Source organism: Pholcus phalangioides, unplaced genomic scaffold, assembly GCF_987345545.1.
Source record: "Pholcus phalangioides strain wild (caught in Gottingen) unplaced genomic scaffold, Ppha-v1.0 ptg000017l_1, whole genome shotgun sequence".
NCBI lineage: Eukaryota > Metazoa > Arthropoda > Arachnida > Araneae > Pholcidae > Pholcus > Pholcus phalangioides.
In genome coordinates, this window is record NW_028301610.1 from 9286326 (window position 1) to 9306176 (window position 19851).

Sequence of the window (19851 nt, forward strand, 5' to 3'; positions counted from 1 at the left end):
AGCACTTAACCAAGAGCGAATACATTTGCTGTAATAAGTGCAATAAACCATTCGAGGATTGTGGCAGGACTCCTCATAGTGCAATCTGGGTAACGCAAATTCGACCACAATTCATTATACCGCTTAATCATTGGTTGGCGCAGCATAACCTTGATGGTCCTTGCACCAATAAAAAACAAGCTCCAATGCCATCCGAAGGTGCATATGAAATCGCAAATGGTTGACGGCAGCAAATTCGTCGACAAAATATATTTGTATTTGGTGAAGTGCTGTTGAGCACTTTCTAAAAACACCCTCTACCGCCTTTGCTATTGCGATATATGATTATATGATCAAATATGCTTGTTGAGGTGTCTTATATCACCTCTTAAAGTTTGTCCCATGAATTTGGAAACACCCTGTATACGACACCAAGTAAAATGGATGTCATATCTAATAATCTGACTCGTTATTTGGATTATATTTGTAATTGAAATTATATTTCTATTACCAACGGTTTAAAAGATTGTATAAGGATAAGAGCTTACACCGTGTATACCGAAATTCGGACAAAATATACAAATGGTTAATGCTAGTTAATTGACAAAACACATTAAAGTCCTGAAATATTTTTAGCTTAGTATTCGTCGATATAATCTCAACGGAAATTGAAATTTTATTTTCAACATTTCATGTTGAATATTTTCATGGACTCAAGAAAGTTTCTACGCGTTTGAACATTTATGTAACTATACTGTATTATAGTGGAATCTCGATAGAACGATACTCTGCGGATCAAGATAAAATATCGTTGTAAAGTGATTATCGTCATACCGAGAGGTAACATTACCATCAAACTTACCGAATTTATTTTGTTCTTTGCAATTCTTCTACGTCGGCATTGTTGGCAACACTAGAAAATACACTTTGGGTATTTATCGGCAGCAAAATATATTATTAATTTGTTAATTGATCATTGTTATTGCACCACGGTCATTTTCTGCAAAGGAGGGCTAATTAGACCGCGACCTACAATTTATTGCCGGTTCCGAACGGCAGGCTCGTTTTTTATACTCATCGAGAGGTTGGTGCGCTAACTCCCCGATGGGGGGGGGACTCCCTGCGGTAGCAATTATTTCTGCGGTCACGTCGCGCCGTTGCTGTTGTACCCCTGTGTCAGGAAAGATTTTCTGACAAGGACGAACCGGGTATCGAACTCGCGACACCTCTAAACATCCTTTACTACTTTAAGCGAGTATCTTATGGATCCCATTGTTAATTATCCCATTTGTTAATTAATAACATCGTTACTTATTTTTTCCCAGTAAAAAGTTTTACTGCATTACACTATTGCATACTACTCAAAACGTACTACACGGCAACTTCATTAACACTCTCAGGAGGAACAGGTGCGTAAAATGCAATGTTATTACATACCGTAGGAAGAAAAAAAACAGGTAAAGAATTTAAAAATATATTGAAGGGTATTTCGATTGAAATACAGGGTTTGCACAAATGAATGACACTATTTTAAAAAAATTATATTTTGAAAACTATTACGCACACAAAAAATATAAATTGTGATGCAAAAACATAAAGAGAAACATTCAAGGTTTTTTTTTTTCAACATCGCTCAATAGATGACAGCACTTCCGTAGAACGCAGTGTCTGAAATTAAAAATGGTGGCAATGAGAGTAAAAAGTTTATGTACATTATAGAAATGTGCAAGGGTTGCTTCCGCTACTTCTGTGCAGCGTGCATTTAGAAATTTCTAAGTGAAAAAAAAAACAAAAGAATGGTTCAGTTTTTTTTTTCAATTTTGGTTTCAGTCACTGCGTTCTACGAAAGAGCTGCCATCTATCATAGACGCCGGAACCTAGAGGCTGAGGCCATTTGAGCCCCCAAAATAAATTTTGTGAGGCGGCTGAGCTCTCCCCACTAATAATTTCTCAAAAAATAATGCAGTGCCCCCTTCCGTCTCCTGCGTACGCACTTTGGTCCCGTATATACGAGATGACCAGCAACTTTCAGCCCCCGCAATGTTATTTTCATGTCGGCGTCTCTGTTACACATAATATAATCTGCAATGCATAAAAATGAAGAAAAACATTCAACGTTTTTTTTCCAACATCGCTCAATAGATGGTAGTAGCGCCGACATGAAGAAAACATTGAAGGGGCAGAAAATCCCCATTCGTCCCGCATATATACGGGTTTCAAGCCCATACGCAGGAGGCGGAATGGTGCGTTCCATTGTATATTCATGCATTTTTTTGGGGGGGGGGGGCTCGAATGACATCAGCCCCCGGGTTCCGGTGCTTATGATGTGTAATAGTTTTGAAAATATAAATTTTTAAAGTCGTGTCATTCATTTGTGCAAACTCTGTATAAAATAGCATATGTTTGTAGTGATTTAAGAACCTCTTTAAAAATATCGTTGAAGAGGGATTTTTATCGTAGTAAAGGATATCGTTGTATCGAGAAGAGTTGAACATAAGATTTTGAGCGATTCTAAACAAGATTAGGGTAATTCAAAACTCAATGTTCAAACGTTTAGGGGAGATAGAAAACACAATAACGAAACAGAATCACATAGGAATATATGACCGGAAACCCCAACCTGATCAGCTGGAGGATAAACAAAGATGCAGAAACGACAAGCCAATAATAGGGGGGGGGTAAAAACTCTTTATTTAACGATACTTTTACGCGAGGACAGTAAATGTAGACGTTAAGTTTCACAACAAGTGCTCAAAGTTCTTAACGCATCCGCAGTTATGCATGCTTGAGGGCGCACCGACTTCGTCGCGTGAATCTCCGTCGCAGCAGCAAACGTCCGCGAAATGCCAGGTATTTTTGAAAGGGTTCGACGATCAATGCGTCGCCGTTATGAAGCGTGCATAACTGTGGATGGTAAGAAGTTTGAGCGCTTGTTATGAAACTTAACGTGTACACGTACTCGTGTAACGTATCGCTAAATAAAGAGTTTTTCCATCCATTATTGGCTTGTCGTTTCTGCATCTTTGTTTATCCTCCAGCTGATCAGGTTGGAGTTTCCGGTCATACATTCCTATGTGATTCCGTCTTGTTTTTGTGTTTTCTACCTCCCCTAAAAGTTTGTACGTTGAGTTTCGAATCGCCCTGTGTAAGATGAAATCTTTTCTAATAGATAGATCGTGGAAAAGAAAACTTATGTTTCACGAAAAGAAAATCGACAAATGAAAACACACGTACACTAAATTATAGAATCTATTCTCAGCACAAAAACAAAAAAATACCAGCCTCGAGTGTTTTTGCTCTTAGAGGAGGGGAAAAAAAAATCAAAAAACAAAAATAAAATCCTGAAAATTCCTACAAGAAGGAGAATTTCCTGAATGATAACAGAAAATTGATAGAAATAGGGGAAACAGTTTTACAAAAGACCACTTTCTCTAGCTAAAAAGAAAATATTTCAGATCACTTATTTATCAAAAATCTTTAGCTATACCGAAAGGAAGGAAAGCAGTGATAGGTACCTTGACGGAAATTGAATCGGTTCTTCTAGAATTCTGTACCCAAAATAAATAAATGGTAAAAAAAAATAAGGAAGTGGCCTCCAACGCACTGCCTTGACCCGAACCAATGAGACAGAGCTTTCACTTCAGCGAATATCCAATTTAGAATATTCCTTTTGTGAACGTGTAAATCCCTCTTATTTATTTTGTATTTCATGTTTTTTACTCTCTCAAAACGGACGCACAAAAACTTCCGAATAAGAGCCTAAAGTTCTAGAGACTTGAATAGATTTGTGAAGAATGTAAGCGAAAAACAAATAAATAAAAACCTTAAAGGGAATTTTGGTGTCTTAAACCTATTTAAATGGTTTTCTTTGGTGTACGATATGAATTTTAAAAGAATTTCTATACAGTATTACAGTAGAGGGTTTTTAATTGGATTAAAGGTGCAAAAAAAACTTTTATTTAGTCATTTAAAGTTAAAATATTCACGGATGTGGTGTGATTCGGGCGATATTCTTTAGTCATTCCGAACAAAAATCCTTTTAGAGATGTGCGTCATCGCTATAACGAAGTATGAGGCCGATCGTGCGCTGGAAGCGACACCATGCGGCAAGCTCCGCGAGTTTATCCCTTATTGACGGGTATCTGATATTATCAAATGCTTTCTGGATGTCAAGTGAGATTTTTTTTTACTGCCATGTTTTTCTGTTTTCCTCTTCTAGTTTTTACTTCCCCCATCACGTCCGAGAGGACGTTCTCCGTAGTTTTTCCAGGTCTGAATCCGTAATGTTGGGGTCGGGGCGTCACCAATTTATTTTGTCCGCATAGTATGGTATAATCTTTGAGTCAAAATGTTTTCTAACACTTTCCCAATCGTTGATAAGAGCGATACTGGCCTAAAGGATCGTTCGACACCGGATGAAAGGTCGTTCACATCTCTTCCAGGTCTCAGAAATAAAAAGATGTGTCCAACTTTAAAGTGTCTAGATAAAATTCTCAGTTTCAAGCATTTATTGAGTAGAGCCACCATAGCCCTCTACTTGATGTGTTGATGACTTTGAGTGTCTTGTTGTTTATAAGGTCTATTTCTGGGGGCCTTTTTATCATCTATGAGATGATTCGGTGGCATTTGGCTGGACTTGGCTGATAGAACTGTGTCGTGTGTGTGTGTGTGTGTGTTTTTGTTTCCCTTATAATATCATGTTGAGTGTGAAGTGTTATCATGGTTTGTCAGTTTTTTTATTTGTAATATGTGGTTTATTGTCGTGTGTGTAATATATATAGGTCTGCATGGACAATAAAGCACCCGACCCCACCCAGCCCTTTCACAGGGCAGTGGCCGAAGTTGGTAATTGTCGATAGAGCCTGGGCGGTGAACGGCATAAAAGGGGGAAAAAAAGAATAAGGAAAGCTACGCGAGCGCGTAGGCGGAGATAGACTTGGAAGTCTGGGGGGCACGGTCATTATTGCTGGGGGAGGCACGATGATGATGTAAATTCATATATACGCATATACATTAGATCTTTCGACTCCACCTCTGACGCTGGGGGGGGGGCGCCCCCCCCCGTTTCCCCGTATTCTCGCCTATGCGCGAGCGACAACAGCCAACATTGAGTCCGACGACCGATAAGGCGTCTGACGTCGTTCACTGAAAACGACCTTTACGCGCTACTCAACTCGCAACTGCACTCCATGCAGACGAGTGTGTTCGTTGAGTAATCTCCAAGTCATGTCTCTGAAATCGTTAAAAAAAAGAAGGATGGGGGAACAGCGATTTTTTTTTGTTTATCAATAATACCGACGGCTATACTTTCCCTAATAGATGGTGGATGAGTCGGCCTACTATTTCAAGGAGATCTAGGTAGATTGATCTAGTGCTCTTGTAAAGAGTGTTTCTAGAAGCTTTCATTAGACGAACTCGCACGTGCTGCCTAGAGTTATTGTAAATGATTGTAAGAGCCTCGAAAATCCGAGCCCGAAAGTTCGAGTTCGTTCCGGATAATCCGGGGCACTGAAAATTTCCTTCCGGAGACCCAACTTCTTCATTTTTATTCTCAGGAATACTACATAGTATGTATGCACTGAACAGTAATTTTCAGTTTGAAAAGGACTAGGCAGCACCCAGCCTTATAATGGGTAAGTGGGGTGTAATAAAATATTAGATTCCCAGGAATAAACGTAAACCATTTTCAACTTTCTGTGAATGGGAGGGGGGAGGGCGCTGAAAATGAGGAGCATGTTTGACTGTTTTCTTCGTAATTGATTTTGGCAAAATAATTGGAAAGCTCTATAACTGCTTTTGCTTGTCTTTTTTCTTATGGAAAAAACAACATTTTTCATTGTTTTTCGGATAATTCGAGTGTTACGGAGGTCTCGGTCCCATCCACCTCGGATTATCGAGGCTCTGCTGTGGAATCTTAAGTTCTTTCTCGATCGCTATTTCTCAAATATTGCATTGGAATGAGAGTCTTAAAAGCAGGTCGGTTTGGTTTTTCCGTTTTCCACGGGAAGTCGAATACTTCCTTTATTTACACGAGAGTTTACGTCAGTTCCCGGATTTTCGCAAGTAATCACTTGAAACATGAAAAAGCGGACCCCTTCACAGAACACATTAATGTAAAAATAACAAGTCAATTGTTTTCACATCCGAACCTTCTTCACCCCTTCATGGCAACAGGCTTTTGGCAACAAATTTGGATGCTTTCTGTTTGACGTATCGGCGATAAAATTGGTAACCTCGTTCGCGCGTTTTAGAAAAAAGGAGGAAGGGGGAAAGGAAAGGAAAAATAGAAGAGGAAAACTTTATAGTAGATAAGAGTGATAGAGAGGAAAAAAGAGAAAGATTGTAGTAGAGAGAGATTTCTCTTTCGCTCTAACATGTTTATAGTAGAAAGATATATTATATGTGGGGGGGGGGCGAAATCATTAACAAGATAATAGAGAGAAGGGAGGGAAAAAACAATTCCCGTCCATAGGGTTACAATAAAGCTTCGCGATGATGAGGAGAGGAAAAAGAAAACACAGAAAACTGGATTGAGTTTCTTCCAGTGGCGTTTGAATGAAATATTCCGTGCGTGATCGTGAAGGGGTTAAATAATAACCCCAGTGCATCCCTGGTTAAGAATAATTGCTGTAGATGATGCCAAACTCTTCGGCTAAACTCCGTCTCCTTCAAGTTTACCAATCATTCACGTTGAAAGTCGTTAAGATGATTTTTTCCAACCACGTTCCAATTACAATTGAATTGAATTTTCAGGATAGATAACAGGATGCGATTCAGAGATGAATTTTCAGAAGGAAAACAATACAAGCCTCCACCGGGCATGAAGCCACCAGTCTCTTGTAATTCTAGCGAGCGCGCTAGACCACTACGCTATGGAAGCACTGATATTCTTCTTCCTTAGAGCATCGATGTTCACTGAACGGGAATGTGCAATGGACAGCCTCCTCAATAAGCTTCATCTCCGCATTTCGCACCCAGTTACATATACAGCGGAGAATGATCATTATCAACAAAACATCATCTCTGTCATCATGTGCATTACCATCTGGGGCTATTGCCGTCATGAACTATTTACTGCTATTGAAGCAATTTTTGTCACACAATGCATGGTCGTAACGTAAGCAGCGAACCGCTAGACGGCGCTGTGTTTGAACGAATAAAGCGTTGATTTCGCCACTTACCGTCATTTCTTTGGGCTTCCGGAGCATTCTCGTCTACTGCATAATAGATGAAATTCGCGTCCGCTTTTTTCTACTGATTCATGAAAAAAGCATTTCTTCTGCAGTCTACGGTAGAAATGATTGGAAGTGACAAAATCAGTGCTTTATGCGTTGAAAGACAGCGCCGCCTAGGGGCTCAACGCTCGCGTTTCAACGATATATTGTGTAACGAAAACTGCTTGTTTCTATGACTCCTTAAAGTGATGAGTCCCGAATCACCCTGTATATGCTCTAAGGTGATGGTTCCCAAACATTTTAAAGTGCGACCTCCTTCTGATAAGAGTTTTATATACAGTCGAATCCCGTTATAACGAACTCCAAGAGACCGGAGAAATCACTTCGTTAAAATGAGGTTGGCCCGAGGGCCTCAAGCGAAGAGGGGAAAAATGAGATCTGGTTGAAAGTTTCGAGAAGTTGTTTGGTAGGGCCTCAGGAAAATCAGTTGGCCCGGGGGCCCATGATACTCTTAAGACGGCCTTGCCCTGGAGTCCTTGATGTGACCTGCGATCACCACAAATCTAATTTTGTAAAAAATGAACTAAGAGACATTTTTCCAGGTTACTTTACTCTGCGGCCCAGGTGTAGTTTCAGCACTCCGTTGGTACAGCTCGTGATTTATAATGCCTCCTGCAATAAAGAAGTCCCCCCCCCTCCCAGAAAATTGGTATTTGCCCCAGGGCCCGAACTAATGAAGAACATTTCCTGTGTTTACAGATCACTGAAGTGACCCACGAAACATGTCTAGATCGATTAAAGGAGCCGTGACATATTTATAGTTCACTTGTGTGATCCACGGCAAAGTTCCAGAGCACTTAAGCAGCCCGCGACACATTTCCAGATCATTTAAGCGGCCCACGGTGCAGTTCCACATCACCGCAACAAGTAGTAGTAATAAGGATTGCGTAGTTGCCCGTCGCACAGTTAGTTCTTGATGACTCAAGCGGTCCACAGAGCATTTCCGCATGACTTAAGGTATCCGACTACCTTTCTTGTCACTTTTCTTTAAAATGGTTCTGGAGTGAACTTTAAATACATTTTTTGATAGGAAGTGTCTCAAAAACAGTGACAAGTTTTGGTCTATCTATTATATTTTCTATGAAAAATTCGTTTTTATGTCAAATTTTAGGCAAAATTCATGTGATATTCGAAACACGATTGCAAAAAATTTTATAAATGAAATGCTTTGTAATTTTCACACTGCATTTAGCTGGTGATGTTGCAGGTTATGAACCAAAATTTAAAGGATTGCATGACATGTTCATAAGTTACACCAAAATATGTTTAAGTACGTGTGAATTTTTTGAAATTTCATCCTACATTTTGTCTAGAAAACACTGTAATTTCAAAAAATATATGTGATAGACCTTAGATTTTGGTTCATAACTTCAATAATATATAGCAAAATATCACATTAAAATTTTGTAAGGATGCAATGCACCAATTTTTAACAAATCATATCACAAAGTCAAGTAAAATGTCAAAAATAGCATTCTTCGTAAAACACGCTTAAAGTCTTTATTCGCGTATTACTTGTATGTAAAAACGTAACATTAAAGTGAACGTAACTTCGATTCTAAGCATCATATAAACAAAACAAGGCCCGTTTTGGAATTACAACAAATAGGGCTTTTATAAAAAAATAAAAAAATGAAAATCCATATTTTCTTCCAAAATGACGTTTTCAACGTAGTCGGATACCTTAAGTGGAACGAAGCACGTTCCCAGAGCACTCGAGGGATTCGCGGCACATTCACAAATCACTTAAGTGGCCCGCGACTTTTTCTAAACAATGTAGTGACCCGCACTCACCAAAAGATTGACCACCCTTGGATTACACCATGTCTCTCGCCATCAATATCGGATCAAAGTTGAAATTCTCTCTCACTCCAACATGGGATTCATTAAATAATCACTGTTATCTAACGTTTCCTGAACATCCAGTACTCGAGAACATAATTATGCATAAAATAAGCGCAGAAAAAAAAAAATCTACATCTAATGAATTTTAATTAATGTGTGTGTGTGTGTTACGTGCAATTAACTAGATAAATTTAAAAAAAAAATTCATGAAAAAAATTTACATGCGTGATGGTTTCGAAATTAGGCTAAAAAAAATGCAAGATAGAAAATACAAATAACCTCGGTTGAAACTAAATATTCGTGTTCGTGATTATTCAAAACCATTGGGTAACAATGTAACTAATTCATTAATTAATATTTCGAAGAGCAGTTTTTATTGTTGTTATTAAGTACTCTAATGAATAATAAGCTGTAGACAAAGAGATTAATAAGTAAAGCAAAAACTAATCCCCATAGAAATATTTCGCATGTAATAGTTAAAATATGTGGCAAGAAAAATCTGACATTTTTTCACTTCTATGGAAGATCGGAGCAATTTTTTCCCTCTTGTTGTTTCGTAACAATAATGATAATAACAATAATAAAAAATCTTAATTGTGAATAATTAGTCTTTACAAGTTATAGGCATGGAAACAAAAGTTTTATAAAAATTTAACGAAATAATTACTTTTAAGAGAGTATTTGAATATTTTCGTGGTTAGCTCTACTTGCAACTTGCATTTTTCACCCCCAAAAATTCATAAATAATTTGTAGGTTGGCTGTTGGAATGAAAATATTGAAATTTTAAGATGGCATTTTTATAACTGTAAATATTTTATTCTGTTCTGAATGATTAATTTGAGAATTTTGTTCAATTACGAGTGATATAATTTATTGTCTGTGAGTATAATTAATTATTGGAAGGAGAGTTTGGATGTAGTCAACCCTCGGTTTACGAACAGCTCAGTTTACGAACTGCACGAAATGGTGAAAAGCAAGTCTTACAAGCATGCAAAACGGACGAAAAATCCCGAAAAAGCATATTTTAGATGTCTGTGGCTAAAATGTGGATTATTTTTTATTTTACAGAAGTGTTCGTTGAATAATTTTAAACGTTAAGAAGCTCTACACCGGGCATCTTCAACCCGTTCCTCACGAGCACCGCGGTGCTCCCCGAAGTACCCAGAGTGCTCGATTCTCGTGTCCGATTTCGTGCTCGCGAGCACTTAATCAACGTTCCAATTAAACACCTTGTACAAATTGCATTGAAGGATTCAAATCATCCTGATTTCATGCATTCGCATGTCAAATTTTCCGTAAAGGTGCTCTTCGTTAGATGATGGGTACAGGCAGTGCTCGCGGCTAAAAAAAAAAGGTTGAAGACCTCTGCTCTACATTAAGGAAGTTTTCAAAGATGCGTTTTGCAATAATGTATGGTATAGAATTAGCAAACACTCACAGAATTCTGGAAATATGATTTCAACCTCTTTACGATCACGGGCGTAATATTACGTCCAAACACCAGTGGAATAAATTCAAACAATATCTCTGTGTTTTTTCCTATCTCTTTACCATCGCAAAGCTTTATAGTAACCCTATCTCTACGGAAGTTGCTTTTTCTTTCCCTCTTTTCTTTCTACACTTCTGTTAAGGATTTTTTTTTCTGTCTGCTATGCTTTTTTTCTGCATGTCTACTATTTGCATGTAAAAGCGAAAGCGAACACGTAGGGTGAGGGTGAAAGAGGATTTAAAAAAAACCTTTATCTACCTCATCTATTATACTTTTTCCTTTTGTATATATATTTATTTCTTCCTCCTCCCCCTTCTTTTTTTAACGTGTGGTTAGGTTAGGACAAGGTTACCAGATTTACCACCGATTCGTTGAATAGAGATAATCCACATTTCTTGCCAAAAGCTTGTACGTGAAGTGGTTAATATCATCCTCTATTGCATAGTTTTATTCACAAATCTTGGCAACAAGATCTTGAGGGCTTCGTCACTAAGATTATAAGTAGATGGCAATGAACATGGCACCGTCATAATTTTCATCTCATCTATTTCACACCTATGGTGAAATTTACAGTGTTAGTTCCGTGCCGCTGTGGTGGTCAAGTGGTCATAGTGACGGACTCTCATCGTGAGGATCCGGGTTCGAACCTCACCGTCGCCGCAGTGGTGGTCGGTTGAAGTTTGTTTTCTGCGGCTCCCATCTTCGAGGCGCGAAAAAGCGAGCCGATCTCCCCGTTAAAAAGTCTCGCCACTGAGAGCAACAGGCCTACAACGTTACGATTGTTCATTCGTTACAGTTCACTCACTATGAGTCGAGAAAAAAAACTCATAATTTAAAAAATTGATTGCAGATGGCATCACTACACATAACAAGCATTACACAGAAACAAACTTCACACGTAAGGTTCACTATACATACACACACCTTCCAACATGTACCAGTTCGTTAGAAATTCCGCAGAGGAATGAATATGGACGAGGCGCACGTCTGGTTTAGTAGTAGTGGTGGTAGTTCAGTGATTTTCATTGGCTTTAAGTGGTCCTTCAGACGAAAATTTCTTATTATTCTATATTTCTTGCTAAAAATGCTTCAATCACATTTCAGTATCAATATAATAACAATTTTAAGTCTCTTAGTTTAAAAAATATGTGTTTCGACAAGTTTGGCGCCTTATTTATACACCAAAAGGCGCCAAATTGGAACGGTCATTTTTTGTCCCCTGCGTCTCAAATTTCATTGAAAAGCATCAATTTTTTTTTATTTTGCTCTGTAAGCACATATCAATGGATTTTAGCATGCATTTTGTATTATGATAAACCATTAATGAATAAAAAATATAAACCTGTTTTTATGGCACAAATTTGGAAATTTTTCATCATATTCTACTTTTTTTGCCAAAATTATCATGAAAATAAAATCACACAGTAAAATGCATGCTACAATTTATTGATATATGCCTACAAAGCAAAATAAAAAAAAAACTGATGCTTTTCAATGAAATTTGAGACGCAGGGGACAAAAAAATGACTAAAAAGTGATCGTTCCAATTTGGCACCTTTTGGTGTATAAATAAAGCGCCAAGCTTATTGAAACGCATTTTTTTAACGCTCTTAAAACTAAGAAACCCAAAATTGTTATTATATTGATACTGAAATGTCATTAAAGCATTTTTAGCAAGAAATATAGAATAATAAAAAATTTTCATTTGAACTGGGGGAAAATTGTCCCCTTAACGTTATCACAGAAGCTGTCGGACAAATTCACACTAGAGATTTTCGGGATCCCAGGAACAGATTAATACGTTTCCGCATTGATTCCCATAGAAAAAAATAGTTTCGGTTCACGAACGGACTTCGGGAACGAATCAAGTTCGTGAACCGAATGTTGGCCGTATATAAAATGAATAGCATACCTGAGATCACCGGTTTGCAGCCGAACTTGCTCGAAGAAAATCTTCACCCTCTCGTTATATTTTCCCATGAAGTGATAAATGCATTTGGAGTTTTGTGGATAAGAGCTCGGGTATTGCGGGGAGTAGAACCGACCCCGGTTGCTGCTGCGGTTACCGCTCACGAACTGGAAGTCGCACCCTGTGCCTGGTAACTTCTCCCCGTCCACCTCGAACATCTCTGAAAAGTAAGTAAACAAACTGTAAACTTCGCCAAATAAAAGCACGATACACAACAAAGACAGTTCTCGCACACACACAGGCTTCTCATCGTGGTGATTTTATTTACAGTGAAGACGCCTTCACGGCGAAAAAGCTGACCGATAAATTTTTATGGTTATCTATTTTATTACCATTTGTATGTTAAGGCAAATGTGATATTATCTGTTATGCATACTTACCAATCCTCTTGGTAAGCTTGATAAATTTATCACTTTTACCGGAGAATATGCGTAATACCGAAACGTCGTTGGTAAATTTGATGAATACTAAAAAAAATATCACTTTTTTTTTTGGTATCACAAAAAAGTGATAATTTTAGTGAAATAAATTATCACACACGACGATTATGCATAATACTTGAAATTTATCACCTCTATCAGTGATTATGCATAAGATTAAGACACTAGTGTAATTGGTGAACTTAATGAATATGAAAAGTATTCTAAATGAGTCTGCATGGCATAGAAGGCACATATGCAGTGAAGCAGCCATTCAAGAACAAAAACCTTTGCAGTAATTATGCGTAGATTTACCAGTGAAGTCAACAACACAAACGGTAAAGGATCCTTCCAAACATTAAAATATATTTTATAGTTAAATTTTATTGCTATCATTTCGGTTCAAGACTATTCGGATTTTGTGAAAGTTCCAGGAAAAATAACAACAAATACAACATTTTAGCAAAATTCCAGATGAATCCTTCTAAAAAAAGTGAAGATAAGCTTTAGAATCGAGCGAAAAATAAAATTACGACTCAATTCAAATTAAGTCCACGGATCTTATAATTATCTCGCGAGAAACGTTTTTCTGTAAATTTCACAACATTCAGGAAATTTGAAAAAGTTACTTGTTAATTTTGTGATAAAAACTGAAGAATTTCAATTAAAAATCCGAGGATCTAATCTTTTACTTTTCAATTTCTCTTAGCACATACATAAAAATTTTCGCAAACTACGTCAGAAAAAACAACTTTAGGAACAAAACTTCGAAACGTTTAGTTTCCTTTTACAGATAAAATGGAAAGACATAGAATAAAATAAATGCTGAAATACATTGTATACATATAAGAAGAAACCTTAGCTCGTATAAACTTGCGAAAATCGAAAAGGCTTAAAAGCTAAAAGCTCGGTACAAAACTAGAGAGCGATTTTGAGAAGAAATCTTTCCTTATGCTTTTATATTTGATCTGAAATGGTGAAATTTTATTTTATTTTTGTTTCCTCGCTTCATGAAAGACAACCAAACAGTCTTCTAAGTAATCAATAGGAGTTTCAAAATTTTATTTCTCTATCTTTATATATTAAGAAGCTCATTAACTTTGTCAATGTTGTTCCATTTAAGAATCCGTATTAATTACTTCCACTTTTTCTCTTTTTTTTTCAGAAAAAGAGCCTTTTGTTAGTAATCTAAAAATAGAAATGTAAGACATTTCCGATAGATGAAGCGATCTTTTTACCGCAAAGATTCTTGGAAAACTTCTCTTTTTACCAATTGCACGGACCTAAAGAGTGAAACGTAAACTCGATATGGTTGAGTTTTTTTTTCGAGGAAACAACGAAAAACAGCAATTTAATGTCTAGTCTCTGATAAATTCTTTAACGGTATTAATGAAATCAGGCAGCATTTGATGTTTTATGGATGAAACAACAACTTACTTTTGCTTAAAAACCTGTATGTGCCCCTGAAACCCGTGTTGTTGCCGTGTTGCCAGTCTGAATGGAATTCGAAAATCAAGCTGTGCCCAGATGAATAATGCGTTTGGTCGATGTCCGCTATTTTGCCACAAAGAACGGCGTTCCAAGAAGTCTGCTCGTTTACAGCGCTTTCGGTGAGGTGAAGAAACAGTTTCACGAAGTCTCCATAAACGCATCTGTAATATTAATAAAAGCGCATGAATCGATTCATATTGAATTAAGGTATCCTTTCTTGTCACTTTTCTATAAAATGGTACTCCTCGGTGAACTTTAATAACATTTTTTGATAAAAAGTGTTTCAAAATATATGGTGGAAACCATAATAAATTTTCGACGACCCAATGCCATTTTTTATGTCAAATTTTAAGCAAAATTCACGTAATATTCCAAACACGGTTACCAAAAAAATTATAAGAATGGAATGTTTTTTGTTATTTTCGCAGTATATTTATCTAGTAAAGGCACAGGTTATGAATCAAAATTTAAAGAATTGTATGGTATGCTCATAAGTTACACTCAAATCTGTTAATGTACGCGTGAATTTTTTGAAATTTCATTCTACATACCGTGCATAAAACGCTGTAATAGCGTAGTAAAAGTAGTATTAACAAATACTTAAGAAAGACCTCAGATTTTCGTTCAGAATCTTAACAATATATAGCAAAATATCATATTAAAGTTTCGCGATGATACAATGAATAGATTTTTATAAATTGTGTTTCAAACTCAGTAAAATGTTAAAAATCGCATTGTTCGTAAAACGCGTTTAAAGTCTTTATTCACGTATTACCTGTATGTAAAAACGACACACTAAAGTGAACGTAACTTTAGTTCTAAGAAGAAAAAGAGTCCCGGCGGAGACAAGATGACTTTTCTTTCCGAGTTCCCCTCAGCATAATATCCAGAAAATAAAATGTTTCCTTGATATCCTGGGCTGAGAAAAAGCCATCTATCTCTCTAAAACCGTCCCACCTGGGGGCCAATTCCTGAAGCTAAGAGAGGTTATTAATGTCTTTACTTCAGTGCCTCACGCCACAGTGCGTGAAATAAGGAAGGCAGGGTCGTGTCTCCAGTGGTGTAAATGGTAGCATGCTTGTGCCCGGTATGCAAGAGGGTCTGGGCTCGAGTCCCGGCGGAGACAAGATGACTTTTATTTCCGAGTTCATTTTTCACTTTTATTTCCGGCGGGCTGGCCCCCCCCCCCGGCTTTTGAAAATACACTAAAAATGGTATATATATATATACATACATTGAGTACATGTGTTTTGCCTCCCCCCCCCCCCCGGAAAAAGTTGAAATGACGACCCTGCTTGAGGGGCACACATACACTCAAAACACATATTCCAAAACACTTTCCCAGAGGAATTTTTTCGAGGTGCATGTACGGTCAAGTAGTAGTAGTCACTGGCAATTACGGAAAGAATAGTATTGTTTTTCTTTCCTTTTCAATAATATTATGTCTGCGGGGGAAAAATATTTTTCTCTGACACTTTAGGAACTTTTTATTCTCTCGTTTTCAGTACCAGTGGCACGTAAATTCCATATTAATAAGCGCTGAAAGTAAGTCATTTGCGACAGTTCGATCACTAAAATCGTTTGTCTTGACTTTCACTACCACCCCTTTCATTTGGAACAGCCATCTTCTACCTGTTGATCGCGAGCACCGAAAACGTTCAATGCTCGCATCTGATTTCGCGCTCGCGAGCACGATTTGATCAAAGTCAAACTAAACACCCTGTAAAAATTGCATTGAAGAATTACATATAGATTTCAGGCAGAATAGACAGATTTCAGACATGCGCATGTCAAAGTGCTCTTCTTTTTAAGATGGATATCGACAGTGCTCGCGACTCGAGGAAGGTTGAAGACCCCCTGATTCAAGCGGTAGAGTTCTAGGACACACACCCTGTATGTAAGGAAACATTTACTTAACAATAACTACTCCGATATTCAAACACACACTTTTATTCCTCCCCCCCCACAAAAATTGCTTTCGGGATTCACTGCAGTCTTTCTATATAAGCCCCCTTATATAATTCCGAGGCATAAAAATGATAAAACTCATTAAATGAATGGTCTATCTACAGTTACCGTACCTGCCATTAACTCTCACTTCTACGCATCTATTTAGATTTCACAAAATGCTAACAACTTTATTCTAAAAATTAATTTAAAAAAAAATACATTATTCGATGCGAAAACAGTTTGTTTTTTCTAAATTTTATACGAAAATGAGCCCGGTAATTTCATTGCTTCTGACAGCTGTTAGTGAAAAGAGAATTCTCTAACTGTGCTTAATTAATGTCTCGCCCTTTCGTGAAAATCCATAATGAAACAAAAATGAAAACAAAAGGCTCAAAATCAACAAAAACTAAATCATCTCATCATAGAAAAAAGCAGATATTTCAAGGAAACTCGCCCCATAATAATAATAAAAAAACAATACTAAATATATAAACAGAGGAATTTATTAGATTAAAACGTCGTTTATAAACATGGGGCTTGTCTTTCAAATAATAGTTCTCATGACGAGAGTTTTTTCTGTTGTTTTTGCCTTGGAAAATTACCTGTCAGTTTGCTTCTGTCCCTCTTTTTAGAACTCGCAATTGTTTTTAGCAATTATTTTCCCCGATGGCCAAAATGCTTCATTTTGCTCTGGTTTTTTTTTTTTCTTGTTATCTTTCCGTTCGTCTCGATTTTTCCCGAAAAATGTAACAGCAAGAAATAGAAAATAGTTAGTTCTATTAACGTGGATGAAAGAAATTGCTTCCTTTTGAACGAGGGAGTAAAAGAAATCGAATTTCTACTGCTTATGACGTCTGGAAACAAGAAATATTGAAAAACTCTTAATCCTAGATCATATAGTATCTCATATGTTCGTGAGTTTTTTTGTTTTTTTTTCCGGAAATTGTATGGAAACGAAAACGAACAATCGTTTTTCTTCTAATATTCGCAGCATTTTTTTTTTCCAAGTTCTTCGTTAATATGATAACTAATTGATTTTTTTTACTTATGAAGGGTAGTGAATTCATTCCATTGTATACATGCCATTGAACTCAAACCATAATTCTTATTATAATAATCTGAGTTGTATAGGTTAGATTTGCTTTTATTTAAATTGAAAACAATTAAATGAAGCTTTAATGGGGGAATAGAATCACGCGAGATAGTGGGGAATGTGTGGCACCGATTGGCGAGAGTTGACGCTATTTGGTAAATTTCGTAGCGGATTGGCAAGAATTGTCGCTATTCGGTGAACTTTGGTAATGGATTGGCGTATCTCTTAACTGGAGCCAATGCCAGAAATTACTTTTCTTGAACGAAGAATAAAAGGAAATCGAATTTCTAGTGTTTATGGGAATCACGATAAAATAAATATTGAAAACTATTAATCCTAGGATATACGTAGTATATATCTCACATACCATGCCATTAAACTCAAATCTTAATTCATGAGTTTTTCTAATGCTTTGAATTTATCGGAATCTATTAATATGAGTTGCATTAGTCAGATTTGCTTCATTTAAATTGAAAACAATTAAATGAAGCATTAATGTAGGAATCGAATCATACGAGATAATAGTGGAAATTGGCACCGATTGGCGAGAATTGACGCTATTTGGGGAATTTCGGTAGAGGATTGGCACAGAGATCTCTTGACTGAAGTTAATACAAGAAATTACTTTTTCTTGAACTAAGAATAAAAGGAATTCAAATTTCTAGTGTTTGTAGGATCACGATAAAATACATATTGAAAACTATTATAATCCTGAAACATACAAGGCGATTACTTAATTGCCCTTGCCACATTTTACTGGTGAACCGTTGATCCTAGAGGCATACTTTCAATTAGAAAAATTATCAAAATAACATGTACAACTCAGGTACGTCATTCATGTTGTAAGGGGTTGCATAGTTATTAAAATAAAATAAAATATCAACTTTTTATTAGGATACCCTGTCCTCAAAAACCCAATCAGAAATTTGTTGCCAACTCTTCTGAGACCAACAAAGCGAATTCCACTTTAAGTGCAATATTCGCAGAGATATCAGCAGAAAGTTGAGAAAGAACAGCAAAAACTAACGGACACAACGTTTCTTTCCCTCATTTATGCTGTCCTTTCCCAACTTTGCTCAGATTTTTCAATTTTAATCTCTCTGCTAATATAGCACTTACAAACTGCGAAAGATTTTTGTTGGCCTCCAGGAGAGTCAGGGCAACAACTTTCTAATTTAGGTTTTTTTAATTATAATAGCACAAACCCTTGCAATGAATGACGTATCTGAGTTCTACACTCTATTTGGAAGATTTTTCTAATTGGAAGTATGCCTCTAGGATCAACGGTTCGCCAGTAAAATGCGGCAAGGAGAATTAACTAATCGCCCTGTATTCATGCCATTAAACTCAAATCATAATTCCTATAATTTGTTTTCAATGCTTCAAATTTATCGAAGTCTATTAATACGAGTTTCATTACTTAGATTTGCTTTATTTAAATTGAAGAAAAATTAAATGAAGCTTTAATTTAGGCGAGAATTGATGCTCTTTGAAGAATTTCGGTAGCAAATTGAAACTTTTTTGCGGATACAAGATATTCGAACAAAGAAGAAGAAAAAAAATTCGAATTTCTATTATTTGTTGGGCCTCGAGAAAGATTTTTAAAACGATTAATCCCAGAACATATAGTAAGTATCCTATATGCTAATGACATTTTTAGTAAATTGGTATCGAAAAGAAAATGAATAATCGTAAACTCACTTAATTTCACTTGAGTTGTATTTTATTTCTTCATTAATGTGATTAAAAATTGATTTTCTGTTCATAATAGTACTTTTTACTATAAATGTGCCTTCGTCATGCAAAACAGAAATTTCATACATGCAATTAAAAAATTTAATACTTTTTCAGTGCTTCAAATTTATTAGAACATTTTAATATGATCGGCGTTAATAATTATTACGGATTTGTTTTACTTACATTAAAAAAATTGATTCATGCGAGAGGGCGCAAACTGATAGCAATAGCAAGGAATGGCACTATTTGGAGAGTACTGACACCGTTTGGCGAATTTGGGTAGCAGACTGGCGAAACTCGAAGGCCTACCACACGTACCGATTCGATTTCTCGAGAAGGCCTACCACATTACAATACACTGCGCCCTCAAATGGTTGTATGCACTTATTGCAGCAAATCCGTCAGAAAAATATGATATTTGCTTTCGGTGAAGTGCTGTTGTGTGCACTCTCTAAAAACACCCTCTTTGCTATTGCGATTCGACCGCACATTCTATGACCAAGAATGCTGGTTTAGGAGTCTTATATCACCTCTTAAAGTTTGTCCCATGAATTCGGAACCACCCTGTATATGAGTGATTTTGATGAAAATCGCAAATTATATAAATTAAAAATAAATTCTTCAACTTTGAATCTTTGAATGT

General features: G+C 36.6%; 1 protein-coding gene across 2 annotated transcripts in view; it reads right to left on the bottom strand.

The window, feature by feature from the left end:
* Positions 1 to 19851, bottom strand: part of LOC149072222 (suppressor of lurcher protein 1-like) — a 221615-nt gene that overhangs the window by 55320 nt on the left and 146444 nt on the right. For both annotated transcript variants that reach the window (XM_089246564.1, XM_089246563.1), the window contains exons 6-7: positions 14375 to 14589; positions 12462 to 12678 (exon numbers count right to left, since the gene is read on the bottom strand). In XM_089246564.1, coding sequence (XP_089102690.1) covers positions 12462 to 12678; positions 14375 to 14589 — 432 coding nt within the window. The remainder of the gene's footprint in view (positions 1 to 12461; positions 12679 to 14374; positions 14590 to 19851) is intronic.